This window comes from Scatophagus argus, chromosome 1, assembly GCF_020382885.2.
Source record: "Scatophagus argus isolate fScaArg1 chromosome 1, fScaArg1.pri, whole genome shotgun sequence".
Classification (NCBI taxonomy): domain Eukaryota; kingdom Metazoa; phylum Chordata; class Actinopteri; family Scatophagidae; genus Scatophagus; species Scatophagus argus.
The window spans coordinates 4,297,368-4,322,335 of record NC_058493.1 but is presented as its reverse complement, the minus strand read 5'-3'; the positions used below and the strand labels follow the sequence as shown (position 1 = coordinate 4,322,335).

At 40.0% G+C, this 24,968-nt stretch overlaps 1 protein-coding gene across 1 annotated transcript in view; it reads left to right on the top strand.

Annotated features, from left to right (window-relative positions):
• Window positions 1-751: 751 nt before the first annotated feature.
• The window catches only part of si:ch211-186j3.6 (neural-cadherin), a 250,361-nt gene continuing 226,144 nt past the window's right edge, over window positions 752-24,968 (top strand). The window contains exon 1 of the mRNA XM_046396664.1: window positions 752-2,229. Within this exon, the coding sequence (XP_046252620.1) occupies window positions 1,149-2,229 (1,081 nt within the window). The 5' untranslated portion in view covers window positions 752-1,148. The remainder of the gene's footprint in view (window positions 2,230-24,968) is intronic.

Here is a 24,968-nt window from a genome sequence, read left to right as displayed (position 1 = left end):
CTGATTTTAAACTTTTAAACTGCACAGGTTGCAGTGTTTTGGTGAGTAGGAGTTCAAACAGCACATAAAGTACACAGAAGACTTTGGAGGAAATAATGGCAATGCTTCATGAGTTGGATCCACAAACAGTCCCAAAATTATTATTATTATTAGTCTACATGCAAGGAGGACATATGAAAGTGAAAGCTGATATATGTAGGTGAATATCTGTGCACTTCTCTGTGGCATAAACACAGCGCTAAAGTCGTTTTGACACCCTGTCTGTTGCTGTAGCTTCATTTTCTTTTTTTTTTCTTTTTTTTTTTGTAAGACTACTCCCGGAGGCATTTTGAAATGGTCGATTTTTACATTATTTTAATCCAATGGTCTGACGTGTTATTGGAAAAAGGAGTGGTGGATCTGGACGTGCAAGACTGGACATTGATCACTGGGAGGAGGGAGGTCGGGTTGTTTCCCTGAGGATCACCCTGACACACACGCACGCGCTCCGTTGGTTGTGACAAAGTGGGTGTTTGTGCGCGCGCACAAGCACGAGTTGATTCGACTCGCAGCTTCTTTGCAGAGAAGTTCATTTCCGATGAGAGAAGCCGCTCCCGCTGCATCACTCCATTACTGATGCACTGCGCTGGATGCCTTGGAAATGCATGCGTAAAACACTCGGTTCTGTGTGACATCCTCGCGATGAGCCACGTCTCATCAGTACATTTGAGGGCCAAACAAAACTGATTTCATCTGATCCATCTCAAAGCAAGCCGGTGTGTGGGTGCGAACACTTCACAGCAACTCGAACGCAAGATGGATTAAACGTGATGCCCGTGTGAGATCAGTCGGAAACAACGCACGCAAAAGAGAGCGAGCGAGGGAACGGAGGTGAGCGCGCACTCGAGCCGTAAGAAGCATTTTCTTTCCTAGGACGCGCACAGACCGGCAGCGCTGCTGGTGAGACAGCAAACGGAGAAGAGCAGGAGAGGAAGAGGACGCACAACACTAATACCTAAAGTTCTTCTGCGTCGAGATGAAGTATGGTGCCAACAAATATCCACGGTCCAATCTAATGGAACTTTGGGGTCATAAAGAGAAAGAGGAGAAATATCCCCAAGGAACGAGTGCACCCATGGATTTCGGTGTGGTACGAGCCCTTTAGTGCAATGGAGCCAATGAGATATCCAGTCATGATTTGGCTTGCGTTTTTAATACTTTTGGTTTCGTGCGCTCTCGGGAACAGGACCGTGGAGCAGATGCCGTTCTTTCACGGGCATGTGTTTGAAAACTCGTCTCCGGGCTCCCGGGTCAACGGACTCAGCGTCCCATTAAAACGGCTCAACTCGCAGAGGCTGTGCGGCACCGGGGAATCTGACTCAGCGGCAGTACACTTTAAACTCCTGGGAGACGGGAGCGAGAATTTCCGTGTCTTTGCGCACCACAAAAGGGGACATATTTTATTAAAGACTTCTGGGGTCCTGGACCGAGAGGAAAGGGCTGAATACGCACTTTGTCTTGGTTTGTGTTGCGGGCAATGCGCGGGAGTCTCCCCGGAGCAGGAAGACGAGTCTCCGGTTGTCGCTGAGGTGGCGTCAATCAAGGTGGACGTCCTGGACACCAACGACCACCAGCCCACCTTCCCCGGTGCCGATGTGAAACTGAGCCTGGATGATGCCACTGCGCTCCGCACGTCCATCTACACTGTCACCGCGCGGGACGATGACAGCGGCAAGAACGCGGAGCTCATCTACTTCGTCATGCCCAGAAACGGGAGTTTCTATGCGGTACCCAAAACCGGAGACATCCTGCTGGTGGACTCTATTCTCGGTCGGGATGAACCGATTAAGTTTAAAGTGTTTGCCCGGGACCGCGGATGGCCGCCCCGCACGAGCCAGAGCGTGGCTGTTGAGATCAATCCACGGCCCGTGGCGCCTTCACTGAACCTCCAACTGGGCAAACGGAAAACCAAATCGCAAATTAAAGTGCCAGAGCGAAGGGCCAGGTCAGTACTGGAATCGGACAGCCCCGTTTTCATCAACGTGTCCGAGGATGCAGGAATCGGTTCAGTGGTGATGAACCTGAACCCAGTGAGGTTTAAGTCGGCAACCTTTGAGCTGATGGAGCCCGACGTGGAGAGCTCACCGGTCAGCGTGAGCCGGGACAGCGGGGATATAGTCATATCGCGGAGATTGGACCGAGAGACTGAACCTCTGGTGGAGATCACAGTCAAAGTTCAGGATAAGAGAGGTGAGCAAAAGACTGAGCACGCATGTGAGGGAGCGTGTGTGATAGAGTGTGTAAAGGAAAGAAGGAGAGACACAGTATTGAACATGACTGTTTGAGAGTGAATTTCATGTCTTGTGTGCGTCTCTCGTGTGGTAGATAAAGTCAGTTTGTTCTAAGTCTTAAAAGTAACATACTCTCTGATATGATTATTTCATATTTTCGTGTCAGTTGACTGAATTTGTGTTATTTTGTGCGTAAATACGCACGGAGATGGTGCGTTTGCATAGATTCCTATCAGTTGTGATGGTATTGACTTGGTGGATGGAGAGAGAAATGTTGAAAAATAATGAGACAGTGAAGACTGAGAATAGCATGGAATGTGTCTTTATTCTGTAGATTACTGGATAAAAATGTCTGGTTTTCTGTGTCTGCAAAGTGAATGTTCTTCAGGAGGGTACCAGTGGTCAGTGGACCCTACATCCTTGCAGGAGGATAACATAAGAACACATCTGGATTATATTGTGTTTGAGTTATACTGAATCTCTGTGATGAAACTTGTCCCTGCAGGGACATTGTATTTGAGACCTTACAAACTGTTCAGAAGCAGTTTCCGTGACCCCAGTCAGCACTCCCAGGTGACCTAACATCCATGCAGTAACCTGGACCAGTCCTGCTCAGACTGGAGTGTGTCTGTAAGCACACAATGTCAGAGTGTTTACAAGAAAGGTTAAACTGAGTGACATTGATCAGTGCTGATGATGATTCATGTGCTCAGATAAATTAGGGCAGCGTGAATATCTACTCCGGCTGCCAGCAGCAACAGATGCTGGAATGTCAGGGGAGGAGAGCAGCGTGCAACGGCCACCGTACCAACAGGTTAATTATCACCTGCGGATAAAGAACAGCAAGAGACAGAGAGGGAGTTAACATGCAGCCACATTTACATTAATAAATGCATATGTGAAGGGATGAAACACTGGGCTAATTCACTGTGACACTTGAGCACCAAAGACTAGAACAGAGAGTGCAGAACCAGTATCTATCTGTCTGTCTGTCTGTCTATCTATGTGTCTATCTGTCTCTATAACTTGACTGGAAGAATGCAGTCCCCACGGCTTGTTCCATTAAGACCAGTTAACTGCATCTGACTGGTGGACTGACCCAATCAATGTGACCTATTGGTCTCTGTAATGTGAACTATCCTGTTGCAGGAAAGAAGCTGAGTTTGCTCCTGGCACACAGTGCTAATTTACACTCCGAGTAACTGCAGGCAGTGCTGGCTATTTGTCACAATCATTTCCATGTTAAACACATTAATATTGATGGAGAGACCGTATACGTTCAGTGTTAAATTTGACACTTCAGCTTACTGTTGAAGTGTTACAGCATCCTCTGAGAGTTCCTTTATAAAGCATCAGAAGATGGAGCTTATGTTCAGCTGCTGTTTGAATTTCAAGGAGGCACTCAGCTGGGACTTTTGGCATCCATATTCACCCAAGTTGTGTTATTGCAGGCAGTTCTACAAAATGTTTTTAATTTCACTAGCTGAGGAAATGTCCCTGCGCTCTGTCAAAAGTTAAACTAGTTTGATCTTTCCTGACAAACACTTTCTTTCAAACACACAGCAGACAGCACAAATAATAACATTCTTGTCAGAGTGAATAGCTACAATATTGGTGGTGGAGAAACAAAACAAAACAACATTTTAATGTCAATTTTAAAATATGTAAATACTATGCATGGGGCGCATAAACACTACAACAACACAAACAAAGTAACCGGTCGAGGGAGCGGTGGACCAACCACACTCATGTTCTGTAAAGTAAGATTGCTGTTTCTTCAAAGAAGACTTGAGGCTCTGAAGAGAGCATAGATGAACATTTCGGCTTCAGTTTCCCGTTGGAAAGGCCTGTCTAATGGCAAGGTAAAGCAGTGGAAATACTCTGACTATAGCTTACACTTAAACTGATATTGATTTTTGAGGTGGGTCTTTATTGAGGTGGCTACAGTATGTTTTGCTGCAGCTCCCTTCCACAGCAGCACATTGCCTTGCTTCCTATGTTTGAACGCATGTCTGCTTCTCCAAACTGGGGGGCGTGCCAGCTGCCATGTCCTGTAGGTAATTCACTGACTGTGATAAGTACCTCATACAAACCCACGTCAAAAACCCTGAACCATTCCTTTAATGTGTAATCCAGCTAAATCCAACCACATACAATAAGGATGATTTATATATATTAAGTGTAAAATGGCTTATATAAAGATTAAATACACGTCTCATATTGCTGCTTATGTGGCCAAATCCCTTTCTGAACTTTGCTGGTTTGGCTGACAGAATCTTCAATGCGCTTTGGTTGCATCTATATCTGAATGTTGATGTGTTTTGTTCTAACAGGATGAATGTTAATACAGAGTTTGGTGGAGGATCAGCGTAAATTATTCCTAAATGGATGGGATTTATAGAAAAGCCAAAAAACCTGACCTTTCATGTGTTTGGTAGGAAAGGAGAAAAGGGGTGGGTGACGGGGCAGTGGTTTGTAATACATGTCCATGACCTAACTGTTTACTGCATCATGCTGAAAAACGACGTTTTCATTTCCGGGCTCAGCAGTGGGAGGCGGGGGGGACGAGCCCGGCTCAGCTCGGTGTCTCAGTCTGAGGAACGCAGCATCCGTTCGGTTGTCGGTGGCTCGGTTGAAGTCTTTTAATCCTTTTGGAGTGGAGAGTCCTGATGGAGCCTCGACCTCCCTCCATCTGCTCACATTATCCCTGTAATCCCATCTCATTCTCTCTGTCTGTCTCTCTGTCTCGCTCTCTCTCCCACTTGCTCTCTTACTTTCTCGCTCTTCTCATCGCTCTCACTCCAGGGATTTATTCTGAGTGGAGGCACAGTTTAACACTGCGAGAGAGAGAGAGAGAGCTTCTGACATGATTCTTTGAGGGACGGATATGTGTGTATGTGTGTGTGTGTGTGTCAGGCTAGAAAGTGTTATGTATCAAGATCTGTGATCACTTCTTCTAGTCTGCATTTGGGACCCACTCCACAAGTGTTGCTGAGCTTCAGCAGTGTTGGAGTTTAATGTGTGTGTATGTCTAGTTGAACTAACCCGAGTTGATTGAAATCAGTTCACACTTTAATATTGTAGGAACACACCTCATATCTGGGCACAAAACACCCACCCAATCAAAGAAAACCATTTAGTGCAAATGTTAGTGTACAGAGTTGTTCTTCGGCTGCTGTGGTTAGACATGAAGTGAAACGATGCCCGTGTTTTTGTCTTGTGTTATAAATCCAGCATGTAACTTTACTTGACAGTACTTGTGTCCCTGCCTCAGCCTCATGGTAACTCAGTCTGAGCTGAGGCTGTGGTATGTTTAGTTCACATACCTGCCATCAAGTGAGCATCAAGTGCTGCTGCTTTGAGCGGCCAAAAAGAACAAGAGTCAAATTCCAGCGAGCCTTTTCCTCACATTTTAAAACAAATAAATATGTCATTATAATGCACATAATTAATTAATTTATTTAATTAATTGTCTTTATGTTTATTATATGTTATATGGTATTATATTATTTTTAAAATACTGTAATTTTATTTGATTTTCAGTAGAATTACATTTAAGTTTAAAAAATCACTGTTAAAGCAATTTTTAAAGTTTAATAATTGAATGATAATTTGGAAGTCAGTGAGTATGATCGAGATCTTAGTACTGACCAAAACTGTGATCATATATTTTTTTCTTTTCCATAACAAAGCAGTCCGAACAGTAAGTGACAAAAACAAGCTTGATCGTGTGCACAAGTAAAACTCACAGAAGTTTTCCTTTTCCTTTGTTTTATTCAGGGTTTCTTTTTCATATCATGGATGCTCTTTATTTCAGACTAGATAGAAACCTTTCTTTTATTTTCCTGGTACAAACCTAAGCATATGTGTACACATCTACCCTCTGATGTTCCTGATACCGCTTCATTTTCACAAGTCATTATGAATGTGCCAACACATAAAAGAGCAGCCCTGTTCATTTTCCACAAAGGTTCTTCCTCCTCTTCCTCAAAAACAGCCAATATGATACTGTTCTTTGGTTGCAATGACTCCTGTTGGCAGAAATGAAATGATTAGTTTGGTTAATTAGTTGAATGATGAATTTGATTAATCACAGTGGTCCTTTTCCATATTCCATATTTCCTTTTGAAAGACGCACCAATATTTTCTTCCACTGCTTTTTCCATGTCATATCTCATTCATTTATTTATTCTTCATCATTATCTTATTTTGTCCATCTTCTTATTATTTCTAACCATTGTAGTCCTTTTAGAGACTTAAAAGGCACTTATCCTGTGGCAGACACACTCATGTGCACATTCTGGCAATCAAAATGGCAGCTTTTATGACCCGAAACCTTACTTACTGTGTGCTGAATATTCTCTTGTGTTTTAACCCAGATTAGGCCTGAAAACCCTGTTACTAGTTTGACTAGAGCTGTGTGTGTGTGTGTGTGCGTGTGTTGGTTTCTTGCAGAGTACAAAGAATACAAAGTGACACAGTATCAAATACTGTAAAGTTGGAAATGAACGTCTGATAATGTCTTTACTCTGGTTTACTTGCCAAACAGAGTTTTTGTACATTCGCTTGTATTATAAAACAATGTCTGAGAAGTTTGGTCACTTTCAGCAAATGAAACAAAGGGCTTTGAAGGAAACATTTTAAGTTAGGGCCCCATTGACAATGTTGACTTTATTCACGACATTAACGTGGTAGTGGAACATGCTCTATTATCATGTGAGCCGCTGACAGTCGGTCGCATTAACTTATGAACCAAAATAAGAAGCTGAAGGCTGCAGACAACAACTGGGGTATGTTACATTGAGGTTTGTCAGTGTTGTTCCAGATTGCTGCAGTATTTATACACTGCCATTTGACACTTCTTAGGCTCAGTCAGAGATGATGTTACACATCATTTGCACATACTTTGCAGATGATGTGTATTTTGAAATCCAGTTTGAGCTGCCAGACTGCAGCATCAGTGTAGAGTAATGTTCAATTCTTTGTTTTTTTTGTTTTTTTTTTTTGTCATCTCCAATTATCTCCTGTTACTCTCATGCCAAGTCGGAAGATGTGTTTGTATTTTTATATGTGAAAGAGAATCCTGTGTGCTATTGTAACAGAGCTGCCATGTGTGTCATTTAACAGTACCAATGGACTTCCTGGTCTTAGAAGACAGACGCAGTGAGGATGTTACCTGTCCGATCTTCACAGAATTCTTTTCACCTTTATAATGCAGATGATGTTTTTAGGCAAAGCATACATTGTAATCATCATGGTAATTTTGTCAAATATAATACATACATAATATGTTTCATAAAATACAATAGAATCTAAGTTTTGAGTTAATGACAGGTTGAGGATATGTAATAGCAATTCTGTGAAACAGAGGAGAAAATACGAGGAAAAACTGACAGGATTTCGTTCAAAAGACTCGCATTTCTAAGAACTCAGAGGTGGTTCTCTCTCAAGTGACTCAAGAGTGTTTTTCAGATAATGATTGCCTTGTGTGTGCATCCCAAACACACACACACGCAAAAAAAATACTACATTGGCTATTGTGAGTTATAGGTTGCTATATTACCATTCCATATCCAGACAAAAAGCAGTAAAGGAAGCTTGTTAGCTGCATATGTTACCCGTCTTTTGTTTATCGAGATGAAACAGACTGCATCCATTTGCTCCTTCAAAGAGCATAAATAGCACGTACTTGGTCTTCTATGCACACACACACACACACACACACACATCTATGCATCTATGCATACAAAATGAGTACACACATGGTTAGCTGCATTAACCAACGCAAATCCAGTGTACACACACTTGAATGTTTCCTTCTTTTTTGGTTCATTTGATAGCATTTATTTTCCTCTTGAACAACACACTGACACAAATGCACACACTCAGCACACAGAGTTCATCTCATCCAGAGGGAGTGTGGTTTCATCAAGGAGTTTCAGCCTGCTTAAACTACATCTCTGGGCAGGCTTTCAGCGACTCCCTAACCACTGGCTGTCTTTTCCTTTTTATTCTCTTAAGTGCCCAATAACTCTTGTTTTTATTTGTTCACTGTTTTGTGTCTTTTATGCAAATGGTTCATTAGGAAACATTTAAAATGTTAAAGTCTGCTCACTGACACCACTGCAATTATTCAGCTTCCAGAGGAATTTCCAATTGCTCTTTTCATTTGCTTCATTTTTTGTGCCTGCGATGGTTGGTGCAGAGCCCACCAAAGTTTTCACCAGTGATTTGCCAACTGCGGTTTGCAGAAATCCTAATTTTCAGTTTCAGATACTGTCAAATGTGCTCTGAAATTTCTGGCTTTTACTGGCACAGTTTACCAGTTGAATAACTGATAGAGACTGTGAGCATAGAAGAGGAATGAATAATACTATCACTCTTAACCTACCAGTAGAAGAGATAAACAGCAGCTCAGTTTTTTTTACATAAAGGGATGGTTAAAGGCGTTCAAAACAATAAAATGCAGGATTTATTTAAGCATAAATAAGGCTTGATTTTCTGAGGAACATTTAAGTATACTTGGTGTAAAAAAATCTGCATTTGAAAAAAAACCTCCATGAAACACGTGTTTTTAACATGTTAAGCCTAAAAAGCTTTTGAAATGACAGCAAAAGTTGAATTTGAAGACATTACAAGGAAATTTGTACCACTAAAACTGTCTATGGTTTTGACCTGAAGTAACCCTTAAGAGAGGACAAAAATCACTGCAGGCATATTGAACAGAACTGTCTGTCACACTACAGACATCCATCCATCCATCCATCCATTTTCTATACCGCTTATCCGTCAGGGTCGCGGGGGAGCTGGAGCCTATCCCAGCTGACTACAGGCGAGAGGCGGGGTTCACCCTGGACTGGTCGCCAGTCAATCGCAGGGCCAACACACAAAGACAAACAACCACACACTCTCACACTCACACCTAGGGGCAATTTAGAGTAGCCAATTAACCTAATGTGCATGTTTTTGGTACCCGGAGAAAACCCACGCAGGCACAGGGAGAACATGCAAACTCCACATAGAAGGGCCCAGACCGGGATTCGAACCTGGAACCCTCTTACTATGAGGCGACAGTGCTAACCACTGCACCACCGTGCCGCCCCCACACTACAGACAAATTAATTTAATTATCTCCCAATAGTATAACCTGTGGAGAAAACCTTTTTTTTTTACCAAACACCAAACAAAGTGTTTTTGTCAGATTTGACTGACAACTTTAGACGGGCTTAATCGTGTTCTTGATTAAGTGCCTGCTGACGGGTGAGACTTGCCTATAAGGACTCTGGTCAAAACAGAATCACTGAAAGCAATTGAAACGATATCAGAAACAAGTAGTGTTTAATTTGAAGCGTACAAGCGGAATGAAAGTGAAGTATTAGGTGAGGCTCAAAGACTTTAGAGAGGTTTAGGTATAAAAATGAACATGTTGTGGTTAAAGATGCTGATCAAATCCTGACAGGAATTAATGTTACTTCAACTTGAAGGTGTTTAAATATTAAATGTGACATTTATGGCATTGTATGGCATGATATTTAAAATATAATGTTTTGTATTTGGTAATCATATCAGAGTGAATGGTAGCGTTTTTACAGACCAATAACACTGTTTGCAGCAATATTTTTCTCAAGTCTTGTATATTGTCATTTACTGTTATATCTCGATCTGTTTTGCATTAAAGAAAATAAACATGATAGAAATTTTCCTAAATAGACTTTTCACTGTTGCCATCTGTCATTGCCAAAAAATCTCACAGCATTAGTATTGTTTGTTCAGGTAGAACAACACCTTCTTCCTGTTCCTGACACAGACCATTTTGGAAATCTAAATGCACTGCAGAAGCTGCCAACATTCTCTGAACTTAAAAGTGGTTGGAGACGGACTTGTACCCCGATTCAGCCCTGACCTACAATCATTACATGTTGAACTAAAACTCTAAAAGCTTTTCATTGTTTAATGTCAGGTATGAGCAACTGGGTACGTTTGCAGCAATTTCAGTCTCTCATTTTTCAAAAATGACCTTTGTAAATTACTGCTTTTAATTTTTTGAGATTTTTGAGATTGCACGACAAATAGATTATTCAGAAAGATTCTTTTTCATTTCCATTTGGCTTATGCCTTTTGTATTCCTCTGCATTTTACATTTTTAATAATTATTAGTTTACTTCATGCTAGTTTGCTTCATTAGTAATGTCCATAATGTCCACAAACTGTCCATATGTAGTCCTCAAATAAAAACAGCTGTTTGCGTTTCTCATTTGGCTGTTGTTTTGCTTTTTGTTGGTAGGAATAGACGTATTATCCGCCTTGGCTGATTATTAGTCTGTTATGCACATAATTTTAAAATATGCTACTTTGGCTCCTAAGCTCCTTCCTCTCTCTGTCTGCACTCAGCACTATGATCTCGCTCAGCACCCTGCCCACAACACCATCTAATTGGTTATATGTCACAAGTAGTAGCCTATAAACACGGAATGATATGAATCTGTGAAGTAGCTAGAAATGAAAATTACCTAATGTAGTGATGTAAAAAGTACCATATTCGTTTTCAAAATGTAGGTGAATAGCAGAAAATAAATAAAATACCTAAACAAATAAAAATACTCAAGTAAAGTGCATGTCCCTCAAAACTGTATTGAAGTGCAGTACTTCAGTATTTTTGTACTTTGTGTCATTCCTCCACTGGATAGTCATAAATTTTTACTGTAAATGTGTATCAGTTCCAAGTATTTTATCAGCCCGTCAGTATTGGCTGTGAAAACACCATATTGGTCGATTGCTGTTAATAGGTAAAAATTGCTAGTGCTAGAAGAGAAGTCAGGGAAACACAGTCAGCAGGTTACAAACACACAGCTATACATACAGAATCAGTACACATATGCTTAGCTGCATTAACCAACATGTAACAACACTAGCATGGTTCTTTTTTCTTTTCCTTCCCTTTGCCTTATTTCATTGCATTTATTTTTCCTCACAACGAAAATAACACTGACACAAATGCACACACTCAGCACTCACACTCAGAGTTCATCTCATCCAAGTGGAGTGTGGTTTCATCAAGGAGTTTCAGCCTGCTTACACTGTAGCTCAGGTCAGACTTTCAGTGACTCTAACTACTGGCTTTCTTTTCCTTTTTACTCTCTATAAGCAAAGCACCAAAGTCAACAGGTTACTGGAGAACCAGAATGTTTCCACCAAATTTCATGTCCATCCAACAGTCGTTCAGATATTTCAGTCTGTCAGTCAAATTGACATAACAAGAACAGGTACAAAATACAGCATATCATCATCAAGTGATCAAGCTCTGTGTGGTCTGTAAGACTAGAAAGGCATTAAAACAATGCACTCCTTTTCCCATCATGACTCTGGAACTGAATCACTGTCACCGGATTTGAAGGGAAATGCAACACCTTTCTCTGATCTAAGTATCAGACCTACTCCTGTTTATGGATCTTTCATTCACAATGCAGAAATGGATTCTTGTGACATTCTTGTGACGGGTTTTAAGATTTATGTAAACTACTCTACTTTGAATTTGTGCCTGATGTGTTCTACGTGTATGATGTGTCTATGTGTGTGATCTACTCCACCTGCTTCCTACCTCACTGGAAGGTCCACCCTCAGTGTTTCCAGATTCCACATAACCCTTGTGATTACTGAATGTTGGACCAGGATTGGTTGGCTAGGCCCACCTCATAAAAATCAGATTTTCAATGAGCACAGAGGACTTTACATTCTCAGAAGTGAATGTGAAAACGGTTTTATACTGTCTTATACTCTGCACACAACATCATTCGGCAAAGTGAAGCTCAGACACAGGAACAAGAAGAAAAACACATTTTTTTTTTTACAGCCTGATTGTTTGATGATCAGGAAGTCAAACAATAGTGTCCTTTTTGAAAATAATACTGAAAATCAACATGAAGATAACAGATGAGCAGGTTATCAGATGGCCTTATTGGTGTAGTAATGATCAATGACAGGACCTGCTACTGAAGAAATACATTGTGATGTCTATAACTGAAGTCCTGGGGGTTTCTGTGCAAAGGCTTTCAGAGCTGGCAGCCAGACTGAGGAGGTGTACCAGGAGGCAGAGGCTGACGAGATAAATGGCCTGTTCTAAGGGAACAAGCCATTTATCTCAGTACTTCAGTTACATGTAATTTTCATTTCCATCTAATTTTTGCTTTTTGAGTCAATGTGAATACAATAAATGAAATTAATGCAAACTTATATAGAAACCTTATGCGTTTATTTAATTATTGCATAAGCATAATGTGTTTAGTTTATTATTCGCGTATCATACATAAAAGTACTGAATTTCAAATTACTTATTCCGTCTACTGTAATAAATTACACCCAAGTTATTAAATTTATATGCACTGACTCAGCATGACAGAAAAACACTGCATTAGAACTGACTCTTTACACTGAACTTATGGGGAAAAAACTAGGTGGAAATTTCAATTGGAATTAAAATGCAGTGTATAAAAACAAAACTCACTCAAGACAGACAGACATGAAGAAAACATCACATCAAAATCCCAAAAAACTGCAACAATAATATGAAACATTCATCTTTGCTTCATTTTTCACTGGACCCTTTTTAGTGCCAAATACTTGTCTCAGTGCCTGCACAACCTTTTCACATACAAATATTTCAATGCCAGTGTTTCATTATTCAGTTCATGTTTTGTTTATCAGTGCCAAATTTAGATTTTTCAATCACAAATTCACTGCTCTGTCACTGTTCTGTCCTCATTACAGGTTATCATAATGAATTAGAAACTAAACTCAAATTATTGGTTTTTGTGGATAAGCTCCAAATTGCTGCTGGTACAGTATGGCTACCTTCATTTTTATAAGTAACCAGATCAGCACAAATGCCTCATATGTCAATTTCTCTACGCCACTGACACAAAATTGCTTTCATTTCAGTAAGGTTGGTTTAATTATCTCCCAACAATCATTTGTAATTTTAAACCATTTTGTAATTTTCCCTTTTCTTCAAGGAACCAGCTGCAGTACAGCATCATACAATAAGCCAAACCACCAAAAGCTGAAACTGATAAGTGATGGGGAAAAGGTGTGAAAAAATTCATCATGTAACACCAGTGCTCTGTGATAAACAGACTTGAAAACAGATGATTGCAGGCTCCCAGAACAGGAAGCAGTCACCATCACAGGCATCCCAACAGCAGGTCACAAACACCAAGAGCTGAACAGCAGCAGAGCCTTCACACCTGCTGCAGAAGAAAGTAGCAAGCGGTAGAAAAACATGTAGCTGTGGTGCATATTAATCGTATGATCTGTCTGATAGACAATGACAGACAGTGACAGACAATTATGCAAATTTTTGATATTAATGACTTGATTGCTAATTTATTTTCATGGGAGGACAGACAAGGCTGGACGGAAATGCGATCTTGGTTCCCAGTGTCAGTGTCTTTGTCCGTTTTGCATAGTTACATCTGCCCAGAAAAAAGGAAAAAAACATTATGAATAATTCATTGCTGTTGGCAGCAACAATTTTTGCCAAGATCAGTTCTAATTTCTGAGTACTAAATTTAATTTTTACCATCGTGCTTACTGTTTTAATGAAATTTGGACTGTTTTACAATTTTACCTCTGCTCCTGCTTGTGCTGCTGAGTTATGATCCATGGTTTATATATTTTAACACCAGTATCGTCAGCCATGTTGCCATTTTATAATCAATATATTTTAACATCACTGCATAGTTCGAACTGCAATGCTTAATTCACAGTGACCTTCCTCATCTTACTTAAAGGTCATCATCATAATGTAAAGCAGTAAGATCTGACTGAACTTATTAATATCAACTACGTGGCTTCCCATGATTTTTGTTTCTTTTGTCCCTTTTCCTTCCTTCTCCACCTGAAGTTACCTCCTGACTCTGTCCATCTCCGTTAAATTATTTTTTAAAATTATTTCTTAATAGCTATAAAGAATTTTTAAATTATTAAAGAATGTTTTTAATGCTTGGTGCCTCGACAGGTGAAACAGTTTTTTTTTTCATCAATTTTCTACTAAATGTAATTTCTACAATTAGCATAATATGAGGTAGAGCATAATATGTGCAAATAGAATAGAGTGCAAACACAGCAGATGTAATTGAATATTTGTAATAAAAGCTCATGTAAAACGGGTGGTGGATAAGAACCAATCGAGGCAGACTTTTTTCTTCTTTGTTTGCAGACTGCGTGCCTATATAATACTGTGGTGATTTGAGAAACTGGAAGATTAATTTCAATATATCACAACCTGTCATGGTTTAAGGATCCATGAATGCTTATATCTAAAGTGTGGAGTGAAATTCAGAGGTGAATTGGGGCAGTGCTGCATGGAACTTTTTTGAATGTTGAGTAAATGTGAGTAAAGCTTTTTTTTTTTTTTTTTTTTTTTTCCAACAGTAGAGATCTTTGTCAGATCAAATAGAATGTTCCCAGTCAGAGCAAACCAGCTGCTCAGTTTTAACATGATGCCAACTGGTCTAAAAATCTTTAATGTAGAAACAAACCTTGAGAGTTGGGTCGCCAAGATAAAATATGACAAACACTGATTTCTATCAGGCTTACTATTGTTAATTGCAAGATAAAACCTCTGTATTACAACAATCCAATAAAACACAACAATCAAAAGGAAATGAAAGAACTGAAACTGTTCACACGTGCACATGCTGTTATCAAGGTTTTTGTTTGCCTTTGTTGTGACAATAGTTTGTTATTGTTTTCTCATATCTTACAGTGTTAGCGGTAAAATTCCCAGTGAACATGCAGTATTTGCCAGCACTGGCAATGATAATAAGAAAATAACATGTAAGAACTGACAAATTCAACAGTTGGACTTAGAATAGAATAAAAGATTATGATGACTACTGGTGTCATCGTTTTGACCAAACAGAAATTGTTAAAACACTCCATTGCAGTCTCATGCAAAAAATATGTATAACAGAGAAAAAATATTTATTATTTTGCTATCCAGCAGTAAACCTGCTGCTTCATTTTTGTCTTAAGTGAACACTTCTGGCTTCTTGACACCATGTCATTGCTTCAAAAATAGAATGAGCTGAAGGCAGTTTATCTTTGATTGGTTTATTAAAATTTTGTCAGGAAAGCTTGCTGTACAGTCACGGTTGGCTAGATTACAAAAAGACTGCTTTTGGTGGTCGCCTGTTTTCTGCAAAAGGAAAAAAATGTTCAATTTTTGGTTCCAAAACAAGTCACGCTGGGAGTGTTGAAGGGTGCTTCAAGAAACTGTTGACATGGCAGGTGTAACTCCACTCAAGCTAACTACAGCAGAGAGTGTTCACTGCTACTTTTGTTTTCCTGTTTCCCTGAATAACATTTTCAAGCCAATTTCAAGCCGATCGATTATCTGTTTACTCTGATCCAAATTAAAGGAAGTGCTCCTGCTTGGCAGCATTTACATAAACGTTGGGTTGCATACACTTCCATTTCTTCATAAATAAAGTAAATGAATAAATTAATCTAATGAGTAGAAATTTTGAAAATAAAAAATAAAGAATAGAAAATAAAAAAAGAAAGAAAAGCAGAGCTAAAACAGAGTACGGAGTACACCATTATAATTTCATTAAATTGGGCATTTTGAGAACTTTGAAAAATTTAGTTCACACACCAGCCATAGGACATTAGATATACCACTACCAGACAGCCTCTGCTTCAGAAAAAAAATCATTATCATGTGGCAGCCGTGGCCTAGAGGTTGGAGAAGCGGCTTGTGATCGGAAGGTCGCTGGTTCGATTCCCCCACCGGACGGGGGAGGGAAAATTTGAGTGTGGTGGAGTGATAATGTCCCACTGCTCCCGTGTGTTTCACTGCATGTTGCATGTTGCATGTGTGTGTTTCAATCACTGATGGGTTAAATACAGAGAAGTAATTTCCCAGCTTGGGATTAATAAAGTAACTTTAAAAAAAAAAAAAAAAAAAAAAATTAAGAGTATCAGTAACAGCATCAAATAAAATCAGAATCAGAGGGTGTAAAGCATCATTGATTTTACTGTCAGAGAATATATGAACCAAATCATATATTCTCCTTTCACTGCAAACAAATTGCTCCAAGGTTGCTTGAAAACATTGAGCCTGACTGTCTTTTCAACCAATTTTGGTTTGTATTGGGTCTCTCAAACAAATTCAGCTAAGGAGAAAATGGCTCGAGGGTTCAACATAATTACCTTAATCCAACAAGGTGAGAAAATGCCCCAAGAGACATTGCCAGTTACATCACCTGTGTGGATTTTTTTTTTTTTTTACATGGGTAGGGTTTTAAAGTCTTACTAAAGGAGATGTGACAAGCCTCAGTGTTTATAGAAAGAGAGTAGTGTTTCCATGAGCCTGAATACTCGCTCAGAAGTATTTGTGCAAACCACACCACTAAAAGAAATTGGACATTAACATGTTGATACCTTCTTTCTTCCACGCCTCCTACTCCTCAGTGAAGGTCGTCTGCCATGCTTAAGTCCTGTAGCCTGTGTAGCTGCTCCCTAATTGAAGTGTGCAATGCTGTAATATGAGTAGTCTATTTATTTGTGTGTGGGTAGAGGCCACAGGGTAGCTTCCACATGTCTAGCCTTTTTGACTGCTTTTGCTGCAGCGGGATCAATTAATGTGTGTGTGTGTGTGTCTATGTGTAATTGTGAGTGTGTGTGGGAGGGTCAGTACACTCATGTTTGGATCAAACGAGTATATGAGAGCGTGTGTTTGTGTGTGTGTGTTGGTGTATGTGTTTGTGGTGTTTGACCTCCCCTGTATAACCACTGCCCTGCAGCACCTTCTCTAATATGCTGAGCACACAGGAGAAGTCCTTTTTGCTCTTCTTTCTCTTTCTTACTTCTCTCGTTTTTCTGCCTCATGGACGCATATAACATAGCTTTTTCTTCTTTTTTTTTCCCTGTGATGTCAAACATGATTTAAGCGTTTCCTTTCCATCTTGTATCGGTGTGAGTTTGCACGTGTCACGGCCACACACACACACCCTTCCTGTGGTGTACTCAAACGGCACACACACACTGTCTGATATGTTTTCCACACATCATTCACCAAATCTACTTTCTGTCTGTTCTTTTCCTCCTTATTCTTCTTATATGTTCCCTTTCTTCAGCTGCAGTGTTGTTTCATCTCTTACTGCTATCTGTCTCTCCTGCCGTCCACACCAGCTGTTTTTTCACGTTACCATTTTTCCTCATCTTGATCCTTTCCCCTCCCTGTTCTTCCCACCTTATTACATTTTTCTACAGTTGTTGATGTATGCCTGCATTATTCACTTTTTCCTCACTTATTCTTTCAGCACCACTTTTTTTTTCCCCCAAGGGAGACTCATTTCTTTCTCTCTTCCTCTCGCTCTGGCTCATGCTATCAATGTGAGTGATTGTGCAATCCTGCGGCATGTTAAAGACATGAGGAGACTGTCAAACAGATCAATAGACAGTGTCTGAATATGTGGAACTCTCCTCCACACACTATTCCTCTCTCCCTCTCACTCTCTCTCTCTCTCTCTCACACACACATGTGCAAGTACATGTTAAAAAGCATACATGCAGTCACATGTAGATGAGCAAATGTATTCAATAATAGACATATTAATGTAGCGTAAACATACACATATGCATAAAAGCTCAATGTGGAACGGAATGGAATGTGCAGCATCATATTTATAAAATAAACAGATTTTGTATTTAAATAAGCTTTTTACTACATGATTATCTTGACTAAAAGAATCCATGATAGCAATGTTATCAAAATGTCTGTTGCATAATTGACTTTGTTTGTTGTGATAATGAATAACAGATAATGAATTACACTCAAAAAATGAGTGTAGGGAGATGGAGTGAAAGTGAAAAGGCAACCAGATGAACTGATGAACAAAAAAAGACCTCTGCACTGGATTATTTCCATGATATTATTTTATGTGTATTATTAACATGATATCAATATTTAATTTTTAAACACACAGTCAATTTGAGTTTATCACAACACTGACACTCACACATTTGAGACATTTGGGTCATCCAGACAAGAGCAATGATTGGTGGGCTTCATTGTGATTGATTTCCTGTCTGAACCAGAGGAAGTACAGTTCATCTGATAAAAGACAGACAAGTTGAGAATCAAAGATTGGAAGCCACTCGTTCCACCTCTCTCAGTCACTCACTCACTCAGACACACACACAATAAAGTCCTACAAGTGCCTGATCTCTTATCTATCCTTTACAGTGGTGGCCACTGTGGAGATGCAATCCCGTATGATGTTGTTTGTCAGATCATTTGTCAGCTTAAAAACATGCAGACTCCAGCACAGAGTAGAGAGCAGCAACAAATCAGTTAAATTATAACTCTGTAATGGCTATATCTGTAATAGCACTCTCAGCGTACATTTTATAAATTTAGCTGGTGTTCCCACCCAGTGGAGCCTCTGCTGCTAGAGTGGTAACAATACAAGCAAGCAACAGAAAAGAGGCAAAGGTCAGAGTTGTAACTGTCTTGCAGAATGACGGCAATGACAGTGGGAATGCTTGAAGAGTAAGGAAAGAAAATAGACTAAAAGCTCAGAAGGGGAAGATACATGTAAATCATTTAATTAACATATAATGATCTAAAGGTCTACATCCCCTGCCAGCACTATACGAGCAATTGGTTTTTCAGAGTAATTCAATATGAATGGAGAGCAGGAGCTGGGTGAATAGAAGGAGAGTTGAAGGAGGAAGTCTTTATTATTTGTCTTGTCACAACCCATTTTGGTATCTTTGTTGAATCACTGTGAACTTGACTGCACCTAAAGTCACAGTCACAAGTTACAAGAAAGAGTCCATCTGTACCAGTTGAGCAGCAAAGTGTCATTTTGGTGTTGTAAGTTGTACATGTGTCAGATGAAAATTTCCATGAAAATGTAGGAAAAAAACACGACAGCTGTATTTTCCCTTGCTGTTCAGAAATTGAGGTAGCAAACCGGTGAAATAAGCATTAAAGGTAGTGGATGACAGCTTTTGTTATCACACATCACGGCATGATAGACCTGTCTGAACACGTGACCGTGTTATTTTTTGCCCTTAGCTAGGCATGAAAATTACACACTCCCACTGTGGTGGGAGTTATGCGCAATGTAGAATTAAATTTCAAAATAAAGCTTGCTGGCAAACATTTCAGCTGACGGTCACAGTTTGGTTAGTTTAGGCATCAAAACTATTTGGTTTGGAATAGATCATACTACATAATATAAGTTAGGTAGGTATAAAGTTATTAGTGTGAGTTAAAATAAGTCAACACACCTCCCCCCCAGGCCTGAGCTTTTTCATCATCAGTACCTTCAGCACTTCACCTTACACGTGTACTTTTTACTCCTTCATGAGGTAGATGAGTCGGTCTGTTGAGTACTTTACGCATGACACTGGGTTGCATTGTTTAGATGATATATTATTTCAAAGCACTTGTAGCACACAGTATCATATATAGGTTCAGTGTAGTTCACTGCTGCTAACTGATTGTGGAACCCCCAGATTCACTCCAAGTCCTTCTGCAGCTACATCTGTGTCCATACTGTGCTATTAATCCTGTGTCATTCTACATTTAAAAACATTTGTGGGCAGCCGTGGCCCAGAGGTTGGAGAAGCGGCTTGTGATCGGAAGGTCGCTGGTTCGATTCGATTTGAGTGTGGTGGAGTGATAATGTCCCCACCCCCCATTAGCTGGCTGATGTGCCCTTGAGCAAGGCACTTAACCCCCAATATATGCTCCCTGGGCGCTTGATACAGCCCACTGCTCCTATATGTATGTCCTTCATGTATAGCTTGCAGAAAGTAAGGGTGCGGAGGTTGAGTTGGTGGATGAATGTGTAGCCACTGCATATTGTATTTTGCATGCATGGAGAGACAGACTTTTAAAAATGCTTCCATTGTGTGTAATTTGGTGTTTTGCAAAACTGTTAAATATCAGTTTTCTTGTCTGAAAATAGGGATGAATTACCATTGCACTGTGTATCCATTTTATGTATATATAACATCACATGGTTCTATAAAATAACCAACAATTGTGCCTGTTTAGTTCATTTATTCTTCACTGTGTATGGCAGTGTACAACAGTACAAGTTCATGTCTGAAGCACTGTGTACAAGTCTACATTATAAGAGATACTTGGATTTCAAGATCATATCACAAGTAGCTGATCTAGTACTCAGTTTTTTAAAAGTTTTTCCATAGCTGATGGCCACCTAAGATGTATGTACTTCCCAACTTTGGAGCACAGAGAGAAGTATCACTGAACACTTGCAGTGAATTTTCAGAGCCAGAGTCAGTTTGAAAAGCTAATTTCAGATACGTGAATGAACATGAGATGAACTCCTGAGGAACTTTCTCAATTGACATTTTTTAGCTCAACAGAGGGAATAAGAAAGCTCAAACTGCCTCAGAGATGATGTGCAATTATTTTTAGATCTGGTTTTGTTTCCCTTCCATGTTAACAAAGCAATGGCAGCACTGATGCATAGTAAACACGCTCCTTGGTGCTTATAAAGTGACATATTATACTCATTTTCAAATTCCTACTTTCATTTTGGGGATCTGTCAGAATAGGTTTACATGATTTAATGTGTAAAAATCATATTATTTTTCTCATGCTTTTCATTGCTACAACACCCACTGTCTGAAATGCATTGTTTTAGCTGCTGTCTTTTCAAGGCTCCCTTTCCCAACAGCCCAACCTGCTCTGATTGGGCAGCACCTGCAGGCCTGAGCAGGCACCGCCTGCCATTGCTCAGGTCAGCTCTGTTAGTGTTTGTGCAGTCAGGATTATCACTAAGTGAGTTTGGCTGCTACAGTAATAAATATTGCCACAGTAACTATTTATAAACCAAAAAACCAAAAACTATAAACCAAAACCGCTGTGCATGTTCAAGCCAGAATCTAATCCATAATAGCTTCAACCTCACTGTCCTGCTAAAGTTACGGCTTTATGGTCTGAGCAAGCTAACTGCATTACTGAGCACGTTACTTCTTGGAGTTTCTTTTCACATATAGTTATATCAATATATATATATATATCACTGGATCTTGAAATCCTCAGATGGTAGAAGCAATTCAAGACTTATTATGTTGATTGTTGCAGCCAACGACAGGTGTGCTTTGCTTGAACTTTCAACATTTTTGTGTTACTGGAGCCAGCGTTAGCAAGGCAATAACAAGAGCAACAGCAAGATACCTATTCAGTGGCTATGGCTGTCACCGAGCTGTGGGGCAGTCACCTTTCCTGAGGTGGTGTTAAGCTTGATTAGACATCAGATGGGAAGAGAAATCTTGCTGCCACTTTTTTTAAAGGTGGCAAGCAACTAAAAAGAGAAGGTAGTCTTTTCTCAGATATTCTCATATATATTCTTTAGACACACCCAGAACACATTTCTGTTGAAAAACCACGGAAAAGTGTATTTTGCGTAATAATTGACCTTCAGTCTTCAACACATAACCTGTATTCACCAGGCAGGACAGGTAATGTTAAAAAGAATGAAATGCACTGAGGGTAACTGAGAGATTATCTACACTAAAGCACTTATGCAACATGAAGCCTGAGGACTATAGAGAGAATTCAGCTGTAAAATGTGTCCTTAAAAGAGTATTCCACTCAAACTCTATCTATTGAATACTCTCCACCTGTGGGCTTTGAAAAGATTTTGAAATGATGGGAGGTTGATGCTTCTTGGACAATGGCAGCTTTTGTAAGCTGGGATTCATAGTAGCTACAATGGATTCAAATGCCAACCAAGATTCACAAAAAATGTTTCAGAAAAGAGTCAGTGTCAACACAGTGCCTTGTCTTCTGTACTAAATATGATACCAACATTTTCTTCTTTTTTTTAACCTTACTCTGACAAATTGTACCACCAACAAAAGCTTGTTTAGGATAATACCCCAAAACAACACATAGTTAGGTTCTTGTGACATGCCCTCCAAGAGCAACAGGAATTATGATTCTTGTATTTTGGGAGCCAAGAAAGGAGGGCTATGTTGACTGTTGACAGAATCAACAATTAAGGAAATACATAGATTTTTGCATGTCGGTGCACTGCAGTGAAGCATGACTGTATCCTTTCAAAATATGGATCACCCTGGAGAGCAAGCTGCAGTTAAAAATCGTGATCGTTATTTTTTCTTTTGATGATATGAAGTCGTCAACAATAGGAACATGTTTCTGTTAGTACTTCTAGTACTTGTGATTAGTCATCATTCAAATTTTAATAACAATAACTTTCTAAATGTGTCTTCACCTAGATGAAACATTAAACCACGCCTCATCTAACGCTGTTATTGGGCTGTGTAATATTTTTTGTTGTATGATTCAACAAGATGGAGGAGAGTTGCTGCCCCAAGTGGAGGAGTTCAAGTATCTCAGGGTCTTGATAACGAATGAGATTAAAATAGAGCGGGAGATTGACGGGCGGATTGTACCGCTCTGTCATGGTGAAGAGGGAGTTGAGCTGTAATTTACCAGTCAGCCTACGTTCCAAGCAGCCAAAATGATTTTCCTCTGCAGGGTAGCCGGGCTCAGCCTTAGAGATAGGGTGAGAAGCTTGCACATCCAGGAGGGACTCAGGGTAGAGCTGCTGCTCCTTTGCAACGAGAGGAGACAGTTGAGGTGGTTTGGGTACCTGGTTAGAATGCCTCCTGGACGTTTTGCGAGTTGCTTCGGGTCTGTCCAGACCCAGAACATGATGGAGGGATAATATCTCTCATCTGGCCTGGGAACACCTTGGTATCCCCTGGACGAGTTGATGGAAGTGGCTGGGGATATTCATGACAGTTCCTTACCTTTAACTAAAGTTAAAGAACTAAAACAATGTCTCTCTTACCAAGTACTTTCTGTATTTGAACCCAAACCATGATTTTTCTTTAAGCTTGACTGTGTTGTTTTTCAATATAAACCTCATCAAACTTTAACCCCATGAGTCAGATCAGAAAATTGTTAGATTTGGTAAGGTTTGGCTCTCAGTGGGAACCTGTCTTTCTCAAAATCTGATGTTTTGTTGAACCATCCAACCATCCCCATCCTCTTCCCTCTCTTGAATTTGTGTCTCTATAACAATTATTTCTTCCTTTGCTCCACACAGTATGTTGTTATTGAACATTTTCTGAAAGTACTGGTGTTGATTTTTGTCTTGAGAAGACAATGCTGAAGAAACACTTGCAGCAGCTCATATCAAATATGTAAGTAAGGCCTTTAACATGGAAGAATAAAAACATGTGCCCTTTGCAATGCCAGAGGCCCCTCTGAAGCTGCATTGCCATCTCCACACAAGCCTAGGCATACAACCTAACACACAATTAATGTTCTCAAAAAGATTAAGGGAACACTTGTCATCCTAAATTGCATAGTCAGGGTAATCTAATTGCAGACACCAAAAGGCCTGAAGGTGTCATAGAAGCAGCAGTCCCAGTTTAGCACATGAACAATTCATTGTGTGTGTATTTTCAGGAGCCTGCGGTGTTTGTGTGAGTCTGTATGTGCGTGTGTGTGCACGCCACTATGATAACAAGAGCCCATGCCGTGAGCTGTAATCTGCTAACACAGTGGATTGAGTTGGCTCTGCAGGATTAGCAGTGGTGTGCAACACAACACACTCTTAATTACTGCTATACAGTCATGTTCAATGTAGAGGAAGAGACAGCGAGTGAGAGAGTGGGGGCATGCTTTTAATTGCTGTAATACATTCATCTACAGGCAAAGGAAAATTGAAAAGATTAAAGAGGAGGTGAAGAAGGTGGGTTTTATTGTCTGTGTTTGGATATGAATTCAGTGTAAGGAGAGAGTATCAACCGGAAAGCTGCCTGTATTTTGAATACAGAACCCTGAGCTGTAGCTACACACACACACACACACACACACATATGCAGTCATGCATGCAGACACGCACATATGTCACCAAATTATCTGCCAGCCAGTTGTTCTCCAGTGCAGCCACAATGGGATGAGACTGTTCTGTCATTGTCATCACCAACTCCTATCAGTGTGTGTGTGTGTGTGTGTGTGTGTGTGTGTGTGTTTGTGTGTCAGAGAGGCTGCCAGTTGGGGTAGATCGATATCACTGACTGAGAGATCACAGCAGTGCTTAGTGCCCATCAATGACTTCTTGTGTGTGTGTCTGTGTGTGTATGCTTATTCCTGCAGTTGTGAGGACAAAATTCTGTTTACACAGTCACATTGTAGGAACCCGACTTACTTATGAGGACAAAATGCAAGTCTCCACAGCATAAGTCATTAAATATTATGGTAAAGACTTGCTTTAAGGTTAGGCTGAGGTTAGGGTTTGGTTAAGGTCAGGGTTAGGATTAGGCAAGTAATGTTTATTGTTATGGTTAGATGGTGGTTAAGACTCCAGGAAATTAATGTAAGTCTATGTAATGTCCCCAAAAGTGATGGAGACACAACTGTGTGTGTGTGTGAGAGAGAGAGAGAGTAACACAGTATCCAGTGACAGTGGGAAATGGGTGGAGGATTAATGGTTTAATGAGAGAAGGAAACAGATGAGCTAGTGAATCCTATTTTCTTCTCCAACTTTCCTGATGTCTCTGTCTGCATCTTTGTCTCTCTCTTCCTTGTTCCCTGTCTCTTTTTAGTGTCTGATCCAGATGATGATGATGGTGCAGTTACAAAATTGGACAGAATACGAGAGAGAGAGAATT